The sequence below is a fragment of the Ranitomeya imitator genome, chromosome 4 (genome assembly GCF_032444005.1).
Source record: "Ranitomeya imitator isolate aRanImi1 chromosome 4, aRanImi1.pri, whole genome shotgun sequence".
Classification (NCBI taxonomy): Eukaryota; Metazoa; Chordata; class Amphibia; order Anura; family Dendrobatidae; genus Ranitomeya; species Ranitomeya imitator.
The window spans coordinates 289,952,000-289,967,935 of NC_091285.1; the positions used below are offsets into that span (position 1 = coordinate 289,952,000).

General features: G+C 40.6%; 1 protein-coding gene across 1 annotated transcript in view; it reads left to right on the forward strand.

The window, feature by feature from the left end:
• Positions 1 to 15,936, forward strand: part of ADAMTS20 (ADAM metallopeptidase with thrombospondin type 1 motif 20) — a 507,015-nt gene that overhangs the window by 271,747 nt on the left and 219,332 nt on the right. Inside the window, exons 16-23 of the mRNA XM_069764742.1 lie at positions 1,488 to 1,583; positions 5,900 to 6,066; positions 7,126 to 7,255; positions 7,487 to 7,613; positions 8,966 to 9,176; positions 11,206 to 11,370; positions 11,679 to 11,843; positions 15,518 to 15,637. Coding sequence (XP_069620843.1) covers positions 1,488 to 1,583; positions 5,900 to 6,066; positions 7,126 to 7,255; positions 7,487 to 7,613; positions 8,966 to 9,176; positions 11,206 to 11,370; positions 11,679 to 11,843; positions 15,518 to 15,637 — 1,181 coding nt within the window. The remainder of the gene's footprint in view (positions 1 to 1,487; positions 1,584 to 5,899; positions 6,067 to 7,125; positions 7,256 to 7,486; positions 7,614 to 8,965; positions 9,177 to 11,205; positions 11,371 to 11,678; positions 11,844 to 15,517; positions 15,638 to 15,936) is intronic.

Consider the following 15,936-nt stretch of genomic DNA (forward strand, 5'->3'; position numbering starts at 1 on the left):
AACCAGGGTAAACATCTGGTTACTAAGTGCGGCCCTGCGCTTAGTAACCCGATGTTTACCCTGGTTACTGGCATCGTTGGTCGCTGGAGAGCGGTCTGTGTGACAGCTCTCCAGCGACCAAACAGCGACGCTGCAGCGATCCGGATCGTTGTCTGGATCGCTGCAGCGTCGTTTAGTGTGAAGGTACCTTAATGGCAGCCCATGTGCAATAAACAATCTATTACAGGTGACTCAGTGCACATCATCAACTGCAGTCTATCTGTGTAAACAAGCTGTGAAAAGACCACTGAATGCCAGAGGTTTACTTAGCGGTTGTTTAGTGCTGCCGGTCATACGTGTAAACAGACCTTTGTATGGTGCAGAGGTATGGTGCAGTTAATTTTCACAAATAAACGCAAGTCATATCAAAGAAATGTTACCACTATCATAAAGTGCAATGTGTCACGAAAAAAAACAATCTCAGAATCAGTGGAATCCGTTGAAGCGTTCCAGAGTTATAACCTCATAAAGTGACAGTGGTCAGAATTGTAGAAATTGGCCTGGTCATTAACGTGCAAACCACCCTTGGGGGTAAAGGGTTGTAATAATTTTAATGGATGACTCAGGAGTCTTTTTGCGTGGACGCTACAGAACACAGTTTATAGGTGGTAAAGTCTATATTATAACACACAGTGTTTCAAACAGGTGCAGGGAAAACATCAAAGTCTATAAACACACAGTGTAGATATTGAATGCGACTTAACAGAGTCTGTAGGTAACCTCAGAGGAGAATGTAATCAACGGAGCAGTCTGTGAAGCACAGCTACAATTGAGGATGCTTGAAGACTAGTAAGTCCTTGTCTAGTCCATCCACGGATAAATATATATAAGCCAGTTCAAATAATATAGTAACTCATCCAGGGAGGTCTGGGTAGGAAGTCTTGAGCATTTGCAGAGCAAAGCAGCAACGGCTTACGTGTACAACAAATGCAGGTGAGAGCAACATGAACAGCCAGAAGCAGGAGGAATTCTGGAAAAAGGTGTATGCAGCAGAAACTCTGAGAGCGGAGAAACAGGAAATCCACACGTGCTCACAGAAGCAGGCAGAAAGCCAGGAAGCCACCAGGGTCAGGAGTTGGACACAGGCAGAATACTCTAGCACAGACCAAAGGCTGGGGTGGAGTTATAAAGCAGGAAGACAGGGGGCACATGAGACAAAAGGCGCCATCTTCAAAGAGGGCTGGAATGCCCAAAAGGTAATTAAAAATGTTCAGTCCTTTCCTGCAAGGGGTTAAACTTCTACTGAAAGCTCAAAAGCTGCTTTGCAGTTAAAGCTCATTGGAAAGTACAAAGAGGGAGTAGAGCTTCATACAGTGTATGCTGTCTTCATTGTGAGTGTGTTGAAGTCATGAAACCCAGTACTCAATGGCTACAGTATTTATAGTGCTTCAGTTAATAATCCAGGTGTTTGAAACATATACCATTTTGTTTTATTTGCTTTTTTTCAGGATATAATATTATTGTGAAAATTCCTGCTGGGGCAACAAACATTGATATTTATCAGCATAGTTATTCTGGTCGACCAGATGATGACAACTACCTGGGTAAGTCTAAGAAAACATTTGTAATTGTTCAGTTTTGTAAGTGGAGTTGTATCACATATTGTCTGCCAGAACTAATACGAATAGCAAACACTGTAGTTATTAGAAAAGCTACCGTATATACTCGTGTCTAAGCCGAGATTTTCAGCACATTTTTCTGTGCTGAAAACACCCCCCTCGGCTTCTACAACCCCTGGAAAAAATTATGGAATCACCGGCCTTGGAAGATGTTCATTCAGTTGTTTAATTTTGTAGAAAAAAAGCAGATCACAGACATGGCACAAAACTGCAGTCATTTCAAATGACAACTTTCTGGCTTTAATAAACACTAAAAAAAATCAAAAACAAAAAATGTGGTAGTCAGTCATGGTTACTTTTTTAGTACAAGCAGAGGGAAAAAATTATGGAATCACTCAAGTCTGAGGAAAAAATTATGGAATCACCCTCGAAATTTTCATTCCCAAAACTAACACCTGCATCAAATTAGATCTGCTCATTATTCTGCATCTAAAAAGGAGTGATCACACTTTGAAGAGCTGTTGCACCAAGTGGACTGACATGAATCATGGCTCCAACACGAGAGATGTCAATTGAAACAAAGGAGAGGATTATCAAACTCTTAAAAGAGGGTAAATCATCATGCAATGTTGCCAAAGATGTTGGTTGTTCACAGTCAGCTGTGTCTAAAATCTGTCTAAAATCTGGACCAAATACAAACAACATGGGAAGGTTATTAAAGGCAAACATACTCGTAGACCAAGGAAGACATCAAAGTGTCAAGACAAGAAACTTAAAGCAATATGTCTTCAAAACAGGAAATGCACAACAAAACAAATGAGGAACGATTCAATGTCTGTGACCGATCTGTAAGAAGCCGCCTAAAGGAAATGGTATTTACATACAGAAAAGCTAAATGAAAGCCATCATTAACACCTAAACAGAAAAAAACAAGGTAACAATGGGCTAAGGAAAAGCAGTCGTGGACTGTGGATGACTGGATGAAAGTCATATTCAGTGATGGATCGCGAATCTGCATTGGGCAAGGTGAAGATGCTAGAACTTTTGTTTGGTGCCGTTCCAATGAGATATATAAAGATGACTGCCTAAAGAGAACATGTAAATTTCCATAGTCATTGATGATATGGGGCTGCATGTCAGGTAAAGGCACTGGGGAGATGGCTGTCATTACATATTCAATAAATGCACAAGTTTATGTTGATATTTTGGACACTTTTCTTATCCCATCAATTGAAATGATGTTTGGGGATGATGAAATAATTTTTCAAGATGATAATGCATCCTGCCATAGAGCAAAAACTGTGCAAATATTCCTTGAAAATAGACACATAAGGTCAATGTCGTGGCCTGCAAATAGTCTGGATCTCAATCCAATTGAAAATCTTTGGTGGAAGTTGAAGAAAATGGTCCATGACAAGGCTCCAACCTGCAAAGCTGATCTTGCAACAGCAATCAGAGAAAGTTGGAGCCAGATTTTATTTTATTATTATTTTTATTTTTTTATATAGCGCTAACATATTCCGCAGCGCTTTACACACATTATCATTGCTGTCCCCATTGGGGCTCACAATCTAAATTCCCTGTCAGTATGTCTTTGGAATGTGGGAGGAAACCGGAGTGCCCGGAGGAAACCCACGCAAACACGGAGAGAACATACAAACTCTTTGCAGATGTTGTCCTTAGTGGGGTTTGAACCCAGGACTCCAGCGCTGCAAGGCTGCTGTGCTAACCACTGCGCCACCGTGCTGCCCTAGATGAAGAGTACTGTGTGACACTCATTAAGTCCATGCCTCAGAGACTGCAAGCTGTTACAAAAGCCAGAGGTGGTGCAACAAAATACTAGTGATGTTTTGGAGTGTTTTTTTGTTTGTTTTTCATGATTCCATATTTTTTTCCTCAGAATTGAGTGATTCTATAATTTTTTCCCTCTGCTTGTTCTAAAAAAGTAACCATTACTGACAACCACATTTTTTGTTCTTGATTTCTTTTAGTGTTTATTAAAGCCAGAAAGTTGCCATTTGAAATGACTGTAGTTTTGTGCCATGTCTATGATTTGCTTTTTTACTACAAAATTAAACAACTGAATGAACAACCTCGAAGGCCGGTGATTCCATAATTTTTGCCAGTGGTTGTACACGAGTCAGACATCAATACTCACCCTCCATCCCTGGATCTCCATCCCTGCATCTCCTTTGTCTGGGCGCCGGCAGCTTCTTCCTGCACAGAGCGGTCACGTGGTACCGCTCATTAAGGTAATGAGTATGTACGCGTCTCCACTCCCATAGGCACGGATCGCATATTTAGTACCACGTGACCGCTCTGCACAGGATGAAGCTGCCAGCCCCGGGACAACGGAGAAGCAGGGAAGTGCAGAGACCGTGCCAGGAAGGGGTGAGTATGACGAGGGAGAGCAGGTGAACCGAGCCATGCCATGCATACAAGGGGGAGGACGGGGGAGCCATGTATACACGGGGGAGTACGGGGGAGCCTTGCATACACAGGGGAGTATAGGGAGCCATGCATACATGGGGGAGTACGGGGGAGCAATGCATACACGGGGGAGTACAGGGGAGCCCTGCATACAAGTGGGCGGAAGCCGAGCCATGCATACACCGGGAAGTACGGGGGAGCCATGCATACATGGGGGAGTACGGGAGAGCCATGCGTACACGGGGGAGTACGGGGAGCCATGCATACATGGGGGAATACGAGGGGGCCATGCATACACGGGGAGCCATGCATACATGGGGGAGTACGGGAGAACCATGCATACGCGGGGGAGTACATGAGCCATGCATACATGGGGAGTACGGGGGGCCATGCATACACGGGGGAGTACAGGGGTGCTATGTATATACGGGGGAGTACAGAGGAGCCATGCGTACACGGGGAGTATGGGGGAGCCATGCATACACAGGGGAGTACAGGAGAGTCATGCATACACGGGGAGTACGGAGAGCCATGCATACACGGGGGAGTACGGGAGAGCCATGCATACATGGGCGAGTAAGGGGAGCCATGCATACACGGGGGAGTACGGGAGAGCCATGCATACACTGGGGAGTACGGGGGAGCCATGCATACACAGAGGAGCCATGCATACACGGGGGAGTACGGGAGAACCATGCTTACACGGGGGAGTACGGGGAGCCATGCATACACGGGAGACTACGGGGGAGCCATGCATACACGGGGAGTACGGGGAGCCATGCATACATGGGGAGTACGGGGAGCCATGCATACACGGTGGAGTACAGGGGTGCGATGTATACACGGGGGAGTACATGGTAGCCATGCATACACGGGGAGTACGGGGGAACCATGCATACACGGGGAGTATGGGGAGCCATGCATACACGGGGAGTACGGGGAGCCATGCATACACGGGGGAGTACGGGAGAGCCATGCATACACGGGGAGTACGGGGAGCCATGCATACACGGGGAGTACAGGGAGCCATGCATACACGGGGGAGTACGGGAGAGCCATGCATATACGGGAGAGTATCGGAGAGCCATGCATACACGGGGAGTACGGGGGAGCCATGCATACATGGGGGAGTATGGGGAGCCATGCATACATGGGGGAGTACGGGGGAGCCATGCATACACGGGGGAGTACAGGGGAGTCATGCATACAAGGGGAGTACGGGGAGCCATGCATACACGGGGGAGTACGGGAGAGCCATGCATACACTGGGGAGTACAGGGAGCCATGCATACACGGGGGAGTACGGGGAAGCCATGCATACATGGGGAGTACGGGGAGCCATGCATATACGGGGGAGTACAGGGGAGTCATGCATACAGGGGGGAGAATGCCAAGCCATGCATACACGGGGAAGTACGGGGGAGCCATGTATACACGGGGGAGTACAGGGGAGCCATGCATACAAGAGGGAGGACCCCGAGCCATGCATACCTGGGAAGAGAGAGCCATGTATACACGGGTGAGCCATGCATACACGCGGAAGTACGGGGAGCCATGCATACATGGGGGAGTACGGGGAGCCATGCATACATGGGGAAGTACCGGGGAGCCATGCATACACGGGGGAGTACAGGGGAGCCATGCATACAAGGGGGAGATGCCGAGCCATGCATACAACAGAGGGAGCCACACATAGCAGGACAGGGATGAGGGAACAATGCATACCCAGCTTATACTCGAGTCAATAAGCTTGCCCAGTTTTTTCCGTGGCAAAATTAGGTGCCTCGGCTCATACTCAGGTCGGCTTATACTCAAGTATATACGGTAATTATATATAATCATATCTAACATATTGTCGTTCTTTATTTCAGCGCTTTCAGATGGTCAAGGGAACTATGTTCTTAATGGAAATTTTATAGTGAGCAAGTTTAAAAGAGAAATCAATATTAGAGGTGCTGTTTTGGAATATAGTGGTTCGGACACTGTAGTAGAAAGATTAAATTGCACTGACCGTCTGGAGGAAGCTTTAATTCTTCAGGTAACTAATAAATTAGGAACTGCAGTTTGTCCTTTCCTCGGTGTAACTCTGGTATTATATTTATTGTTTTTCTTTTATTTAAAAGAGATTTGAGCCTAATTTATTACAAGGCGCACACTTCTTAATATATCTCGCGCATTTGTCTCACCATTGTAATTTATTTTTATGCTTTCTAAAAGCTGCCATACATTTGCACGTCTTTATTTGGAAACTATCATCTAATAGAACTTAAATTGATCACTTTATTGGATGGGAATACCCCTATAATGTTTGATAAATGAGACTTAAAGTACAATTACAGCCATGCTATTCTCAACTGTTTTTTTTTCGTTTGGAGTGGAGATACAAAAGACACATTTTGGTGCACATTTTGCACAATTTGAAATAAAAATTTTGGGAAATTGAGCAGTAAATGTGGCCCATTGAGTATACTCACTTTATTGGTTTAATTTAGATTTATTGATAGTCTTAGAATCCTTTTAAAAAGCTGCATAAAATACACTTAAAACGGATATTTTCTGCCTGTTGAAACATAATACATAGCATGATATTAACATTTATTACAAAATTTTGATTAGAAAATACCATTCAGGAAGTTAAGGGTTCTGCTGGAGACATTTGGCCTCTGGAGGGATTTGGAAAAGGTCATCCTTTCCTTTCTTTTGTATATTTTCACCTCCGAAGGAGCTCGTCCAATCTTCATCTTCCCTCTTTCTGGATTACAGGTGATGAAAACTGGTGCTATAATGACGAGGGAAAAGGGAGAAAAGGACTCTTTCCAAGTCCAATAGAGCCCTTAAGCTAGTGAGTGCACTTATACCAAGAAAACTTTCCTGTAAAGTTTCCAGTGTGTTATGCTATGCGGCACATGTTTTGACTAGATTTGTCAAGGCAGACATATCTTAATCTCAACATTTTCATCTCATTATAAAAACTTATGGAAATTTCTCGTAGATAACTACACATATGGTTTATTGTATTCATAGCTGTAATGTTTAGTGGTATAGTTTAACTTTACATCAAATATTTACTGTTGTTATTGAATCAATCTGGTTCTAGATTTTATGTGTTGGAAATTTATACAATCCAGATGTTCGATATACATTCAATATTCCTGTTGAGGATAAAGTCAACCAATTTTCTTGGGGCAAATATGGGCCATGGCAGGACTGCAACAACATATGTCAGGGTAAGTTTTTCTCTATAACCTAATAAAAGCTGTTATTGGGGGAAAATGTTAAAACCCTAGTGTCCAGACTTTTATTTGCACGACTAACATCCTTCCTTCTTCTCATTATTAAAGCTTTTAATGTGCAGGATATTGTTCATGTTATGCAAAAATTACAAATTAGAACACCATGGTCTTTTTGAAGTTCGGTATTAATGTATTTATTAAATGTATATGTGTTGAATTATATAGGTTTTCGGAAAAGAAAATTGACCTGCCAACGTAAAAGTGACCAAGCTGTTGTCTCTGATCAAAAATGTGAATATTTGTCTCGACCAGAGCCCATTACTGAACCGTGTAACACAGAATGCCAATTAAGGTAAATCTAAAGTGTCTAAAAAATTTAAATTTTTTCGTAATAGTAGTAGCCATAACATCTCTATTTTACAGCTACTTAGCTTGTGATGATCTGGTTCTTTTGTAAGACTAGTTGTTGGATCTTGTAGATATAAATATAAATATATATATATATATATATATATATATACTGTATATACTTTATTTATTGTATTTCTTCAATATATTGTACTTAGTTTGGAGCTTTGAATCATCCTATGATACAATTTTTAAACCTAAACAATTTCAACCCCTTTACAATACAGCCAGTTTTAGTTTTTGCGTTCTCTTCTCTTTTTCCAAGAACCATAACTTTTTTTCTACACCAACATAGCCATATGAGTTATATTTTTGAACGACACCATTCACTTGACCATATGATATACTGAAAAACAAGAAAACAATTACTTGTGACATGAAATAGTGTGTTAAAAATAACCGTGCAACGCAATCTTTCAGGCGCGCACAGATATGGCTATACCAACCTTTTTTTTTATTTCTTTAGACGCTTTAATAAATTGCCATGTGTCTCCATTTTCTCAGAATTATAACTTATTTTATTTTCCTATCTATTGAGCTGTATTAGAGCTTGTGCTTGTGTACCAAGCTATATTTTTTATGGGTACCATTTTGTGGTGTACATGATGCTTTGATCACTTTGTATTGCATTTTCGAAGTGATGGTGCATTGACGAAAAACGGAAAGTTTGGTGATTTGATTATTTTCTTCTTTATGGCATATATCTTTAGTTAAAATAATTTTACATTTTGATAGATTGGACTTTACAGCTTTTATAGTCGCGCTGATATCAAAAATGCTTTTTTTTTCTTTTTTTTTTTTGTTAGATGGGGAGATCGGGGCGATTTGAATTTTCATATTTTTCCTTTTCACTTTATATTTTAGTTTCCACAAGGGACTTGAAGCTGCAACTGTTTTGTTGTGGCAGGCCAACGACTGCTATTGCTAACCAGTGGCACTTCGGGAAGGGCAATGATCTGACACCACACAGGAAATGCAAGACTTAAATGCTACTCTCAGTTTCTGACAGCAGCATTTAAGTGGTTAAATAGTCATCAGGTGCAGGCTACATAACATCACTGGCACCTGTGAAGCTCCTGATTTCCCTCCATGATGTAATAGTACGTCATCAACCAAAATGGAGTTAAATTGAAATATTTATAATGGATACATGTATCATTCATTTGCTATCTGCTTTTTTGTATTTTTTTATAGCAAAATTGTAACTTATTGTATGAAATTGTGGTTTGGTTAGCAATGAGAAAGCAGCTAACATGAATACATGTATATGTTCTCTTTAATGGTTTCTACCTAAAGGTGGTATGTTACTAGCAAAGGTGAATGTTCATCCCAGTGTGGACCAGGACATCGGTCGCTGGATGTGCGCTGTATAAAATATTCTTCTGTAAGGAGTCTGACCACACCTGTGGAAGATACATTTTGCATGAACCAACCTAAGCCTCCAATCCGGGAATCTTGCCATGGAAACTGTCTTTCAGCCAGCTGGCGATACTCAGAATGGGCACAGGTAAGGAGGGTCATAAAGTTTTTCAATGTAGTTGGTATCAAAAAAGGTTTACATCAATGTAAGGTAAGAGGTAGACTTCAGTTTATCTATTTGTACTTTATTTGCTTATATAACACCATTAATTTGCACAACACTTTACTGACATCATCACTGTCCCCCATGGGGGCTCACAATCGAAAGGTGTTAAGCATTATGTCAACTGCCAATAGGTTCTACTAAGCTTAATTACCTTACTTTTAATTAACCACTTATGGTTGGAGCTAATTTTGGTCTGAAGGGCCACAGAATTTACAGTATTATATCAGCCATAACTTCTTTATTTTTACATCAACTTAACTTGTAATGTGTAATGTTCTGGTTCTTTTGTAAGACTAGTTGTTGGATTTTTTTAGACATTATTCTGGTACATTATGCTAATGTTTATTTTATTTGGATTTTCATCATGGAAAAATACATAAAAATTACACTTCCACTATAGATTTTAATTTCATTATGCTGTTTAACTTTGAGGGTTTTTTACTATTACATCAGATTTACTCATCAAAAAGGATTTGTTTTATCATTATTACATTTACTTGTAACTTTATTGCAATGTTTTAGATTTTTACTTTTTTTAATTTGCCATAATGTAATATCTGATGAGTCATTCCATGTAAAATGCACAGACATCTATTTAGTGTGTTCCCATTGGCTTAATTTTATGCCATGAATAGTCCACCTCAAAATGTGCATGAATTACTTGATTCTGATATTAATATAGATGCTTATTTTCTGCTAATTTACTCTGGATTTCAACCTTTTAGTGCAACTGCTAAATCTAGATCGATCCCAAGACAAATCTATCTCAAATGTATGTGACTGTAAAATTACAGTCTATGTGAATGCACATGATCGCCATGCAAAAAAGACTAAACAGCTGAGATCTGTTTGTACAGGGAACTGTTTAATGCTAACATAGTAAGAAGGCTTATGCTGTACAGCTTGCGGGACTTCTTATTACAACAGTAAAAATACACCAGCCTTGGTGTTACAGTAATGTTTTAAAGGACCCTTCCTTCATGATAAAGATTATAAAGCCTTTATTTCATCAGGACTCCTGTTATGTAAAAGAGGTTAAACATTTGGGATATGAGTTTTAATTAAACCCGGCTATAATTCACAGCCGCCGTCCAGAAGGCTATATCTGAGGCCAAGTTGATCTGTTCCATTTGACCATTTTCATGTATATTATACAATTAAATAATTTAAAGGGAATTTGACAGCTAATACCTTCTGTCTGATCCCTGACACTGGCTGTATAATTTCAACTGTATATGTTTGTCTCTGGAACTACTGAGGGTATGTGTCCACGTTCAGGATTATATCCGGGTTAGCTGTGGATTGAACGCTGCATACAGCCGCAGCGTTCAACCCGCAGCTTCCAGATGTTGCAGCATAGTGGAGGGGATTTTATGAAATCCCGTCTCCACTATGCATGTGAACACGCATCCGGCGGCCCTGCGTTAAAGGACATGTAAATCACAGGGCCCTATGTATAGGGTGTGGTAAACCCTGATGTGTGCAATGAACACATCCGGAATCACCGTGCGTACAGAAGGGGGCGGTGCATTGGGCGGAGCGGGGTTTCCTCTCCGTCCAAAGTGCAGTCATTACGGAACGTGGACACACACCCTAACACAGATGTCTCACCAGCAGCTTCTCCCCTTGAGTAACGGGTCTCTCCTGGCGTGCATGTATAGGGAGAGACCTTTCACTCATGGGGAGTGGGTGAGAAGGCGTCTCTGGCGTCCGGTCTTTCCGACTAGTCTCCGGTGCGGCGCAGTTCCCAGCCAGCTTTAAAAGTATGTTTTTCTCTGAAATGCCGGAGCTGTATCAGACAGACTGTGTCTCATACATGCTGCTCGTGGATCGAGCAGCATGTATCAGCAGTCAGATTCCCTTTATTATGTTATTGAATGTTAATGCAGCATTTTGTCATTCATGGAAGTAATATACGGTTGTGAATATTCTTTTTGTTTGTAAATGATAGTGCACTCAGAGCTGTGGAAGGGGAGTGCAGACTCGGGAAGCTTATTGTATTAACAACTTTGGTCATCGTTTGGTTGATAGAGAATGTAGCGAAGAGCAAAAAGTAGTGACCCGTGGCTGTAATGAGCACTCATGCCCTTCTTGGACTACCAGTGAGTGGAGTGAGGTAATTAAGCTGTTTACTCATTATTAGTAGTGTGTGTTGGGGTATGGTGTTGTCTGAAATTAGTGTGGGCTAACTAACTCATTGACTCATTTTTGATATGGAAAATTGGTGTAAAATAATAACAAGTGGTGGTGTAATGTTAGGTACATGAAAGTGTGTACAGTGCATCAAATAGGCATGAATGTTTTGTCAGGTTCCCTTTAAATGTAGCAACTAATAAACGAGTCAGCTTGTAATGTAGCTATACTGTAACCATACATTTTTGGACACTAATGTATTAAACTTTTTTTCTTTCCTTGTGTCATCAGTGTTTTGTGACCTGCGGAAAAGGCATAAGGCGACGACATATAACATGCATATTGAACGATGAACATGTGAAAGACAATTACTGTAATTCAGACATTAAACCTGAGTCTGTCATGTCTTGTGAGCTTCAGGAATGTGCTTTTTGGCATGTTGGACCTTGGGGACAAGTAAGTGGAAAGAAAATACATACATTTGTGCGAGTATTCGTTATGTAAAAAATAGAAACAGTATATTTAATGCAGATCAGTATTTAACCTAGCATTTATCTCAATACATAATTAAATGTAACATATGGACCTATAAATACATAAAACATTGCAGTATACAGTCATGGCCAAAAGTATTGACACCCCTGCAATTCTGTCAGATAATACTCAGTTTCTCCCTGAAAATGATTGCAAACACAAATTATTTGGTATTATTATCTTCATTTAATTTGTCTTAACTGAAAAAACACAAAAGAGAATGAAGCAAAAAGCAAAACATTGATAATTTCACACAAAACTCCAAAAATGGGCCAGACAAAAGTATTGGCACCCTCAGCCTAATACTTGGTTGCACAACCGTTAGCCAAAATAACTGCGACCAACCACTTCCGGTAACCATCAATGAGTTTCTTACAATGCTCTGCTGGAATTTTAGACCATTCTTCTTTGGCAAACTGCTCCAGGTCCCTGATATTGTAAGGGTGCCTTCTCCAAACTGCCATTTTTAGATCTCTCCGCAGGTGTTCTATGGGATTCAGGTCTGGACTCATTGCTGGCCACCTTAGAAGTCTCCAGTGCTTTCTCTCAAACCATTTTCTAGTACTTTTTGAAGTGTGTGTTTTGGTCATTGTCCTGCTGGAAGACCCATGACCTCTGAGGGAGACCCAGCTTTCTCACACTGGGCCCTACATTATGCTGAAAAATTTGTTGGTAGTCTTCAGACTTCATAATGCCATGCACACGGTCAAGCAGTCCAGTGCCAGAGGCAGCAAAGCAACCCCAAAACATCAGGGAACCTCCGCCATGCTTGACCGTAGGGACCGTGTTCTTTTCTTTGAATGCCTCTTTTTTTCTCTGTAAACTCTATGTTGATGCCTTTGCCCAAAAAGCTCTACTTTTGTCTCATCTGACCAGAGAACATTCTTCTAAAATGTTTTAGGCTTTTTCAAGTAAGTTTTGGCAAACTCCAGCCTGGCTTTTTTATGTCTCAGGGTAAGAAGTGGGGTCTTCCTGGGTCTCCTACCATACAGTCCTTTTTCATTCAGACGCCGACGGATAGTACGGGTTGACATTGTTGTAACCTCGGACTTCAGGGCAGCTTGAACTTGTTTGGATGTTAGTCGAGGTTCTTTATCCAACATCCACACAATCTTGCGTTGAAATCTCTTGTCAATTTTTCTTTTCTGTCCACATCTAGGGAGGTTAGCCACAGTGACATGGGCTGTAAACTTCTTGATGACACTGCGCACGGTAGACACAGGAACATTCAGGTCTTTGGAGATGGACCTGTAGCCTTGAGATTGCTCATGCTTCCTCGCAATTTGGTTTCTTAAGTCCTCAGACAGTTATTTGAGTCTTCTTTCTTTTCTCCATGCTCAATGTGGTACACACAAGGACACAGGACAGAGGTTGAGTCAACTTTAATCCATGTCAACTGTCTGCAACTGCGATTTAGTTATTGCCAACACCTGTTAGGTGCCACAGGTAAGTTACAGGTGCTGTTAATTACACAAATTAGAGGAGCATCACATGATTTTTCGAAGGGTGCCAATACTTTTGTCCACCCCCTTTTTTATGTTTGGTGTGAAATTATATCCAATTTGGCTTTAGGACAATTCTTTTTGTGTTTTTTCATTTAAGACAAATTAAATGAAGATAATAATACCAAATAATTTGTGTTTGCAATCATTTTCAGGAAGAAACTGAGTATTATCTGACAGAATTGCAGGGGTGTCAATACTTTTGGCCATGACTGTATGCTATATTTATGTAAAAATGGGCCTTGGTCTGAAATCCAAATTGTGTCTAGAGCAATGCAGTAAATTAAAGAAAAGGAGGAGGGAGAAGCAGCAGCAATTTTCGACTCAATGCTCTAGTAGAACATTAAGAAGCATAGAGTTGTAAGGAGCGGCAAGAAGAAATGTCCGATTGACTTAGCTTACAGCACAGCTTCTATCACACGAGAAAAAGCACAGGCATTCATCAAGAATGGAGGAACAAAATGTACATTTAAAGAATAAACACTTCACAATATGGAGATCAACATATACTCATCTCAGTTGTCTTTTCAGAATTTACTGTCATGTGTATAAATGACGAATAACACTATTTCTGTCCTTTATATACCTTGTATTCTGCATTTTTCACAAGGTTTCCCCTTTGAAGGCTATATCTACCATTTCAGTTGTCTGTGAGCTAGTGGAAGGAGACCTACTGTTATGATGTCTCCCATACACTGCACATACAGACATGAGAAGCAGCATGGAGGACATCATGCAGCAGTATCGAGCAGAGTAACTGTAAATACAGCTCTTGGGGTGAGCTAAAGAAAGCTGCTTAGAAGAAAACTGTCACATGACTTGTCTTTGTTTTTCTTTCCCTATCCTCTGTATGTGCTCCTCTTTCCACTTCCTTTTTTTGTAAACTCTCTAGGCAGTTGTAATCTAATGTGTCAATGAGCTATCAGGCTTTTATCTGTTTTTCAAAGTAACTGATGAGTTCTGGATGTACGAGGTAAAAGAAGCATATTTCTTATAGTCAACTGTACTACTGTTTTATGCAAAATTTGTTGAAATGACATTGACTATTAAAAACAATATTTCTGGCTACACTACACTTAATATATAGCTCATTTATTATGGGCTCTGACTAATGAGCGAACATGCTCAGATAAGGTGTTAACCGTGCATGCTTGAGTGCTAATAGAGTGTCTTCAACGTGTTTGAATACTAAGTCGCTTTGTCTGCATTTTTGACAAGTGTTCGACAGCCGCAACACATGCAGGGATTGCTTAACAAACAACACAGGGACTCAAAGTATTCGATCATGCTGAAGATACCCTATTATCACCCGGGCATGCTCGAATAACACCTTATCAGAGTACACTCACTCATCACTAGCTCGGACCACTGAAGTATTAAGTTATTTGCATGGAACATTTTGAGCTGGGTTGCGCCTGAAATCTGCCTGAAAAAGCACTTAAAAAATGCTAAAAAGAATGATTGTATTGCAGTGTCAAAATGACTTGCCATGCGTATGTTCAGTATTTTACAGCTTCTTTTAGTTGTTTCAGGCCTTTAAAGTCACAAAGCAGCTAAAAGAAGTCACTTGTCCATTCAACAGGCGGCTTCTGCGTGGAATCTGCCCAAAAGTTTGTGTATCCAGTTAAACAAAAAAGGCACCATAAAAACAACCAAAGAAGATGCTTCAGGAACAACATCTATGGTGTTTTCCTAAAGTTTCTTCTGCTTCAAAAACTCAGCAGGTACACGAGTGTCCAAAAGAACGAACACATGACAGCACTTAGCTGCTACCAGAGTTTTATCAGAGTGTTTAGTACAAGGTGGAATAAAGGTGACTTTGCAGAATAATTAAGTGGGTGAGCATATTAAACTGGCCTTTAGGTGTATAGACAGCTAAACCGGTGTACAAAATGTATTCCACGCTCTATTAGGTCAGCTTGTATCAATATATGGCTATATGCTTGAATTTCCTTTTAAATTAATATGCAAATATTGATATTTCCTAATTTAGTAGTAAGTAAGACTTTGTCTATTTATGTGTAAACAACATTAAACAGCATTAAACAAGACGTGTGTTCTTTTTATAATAACAGTTTTGATGTCCTTTAACAGTGTTCGGTTACTTGTGGACATGGATATCAATTGCGTACAGTGAAATGCAGCACAGGAACCTATGGGATTTCTTTGGACGAGCGTGAATGCAATGCAGCATCAAGGCCTACAGATAGTCAGGCAAATATCGGTCTTGTACTGTGTACTTTTGCAATGCTAACTAAAGTTAACAATACATAATTTATGATGAAGTTGGTATTTGTAGAACCATTTGCCATCGAGTCTGTATCTGTTGTCTGGTGATGCTACTCGTTTGCAGAAGTGATTTTCTTCACATTTCCAAAATCAGATACAAAGCTGATTTGCGTAACATCTACTTTTTATCCCTTTTTATAATTATGGAACCAAAAAAAGGAAGAAAATAAAACTGTGGGTTTGAGTATGCCCTTACAAATACATTCTGCACTATAGAAATCATT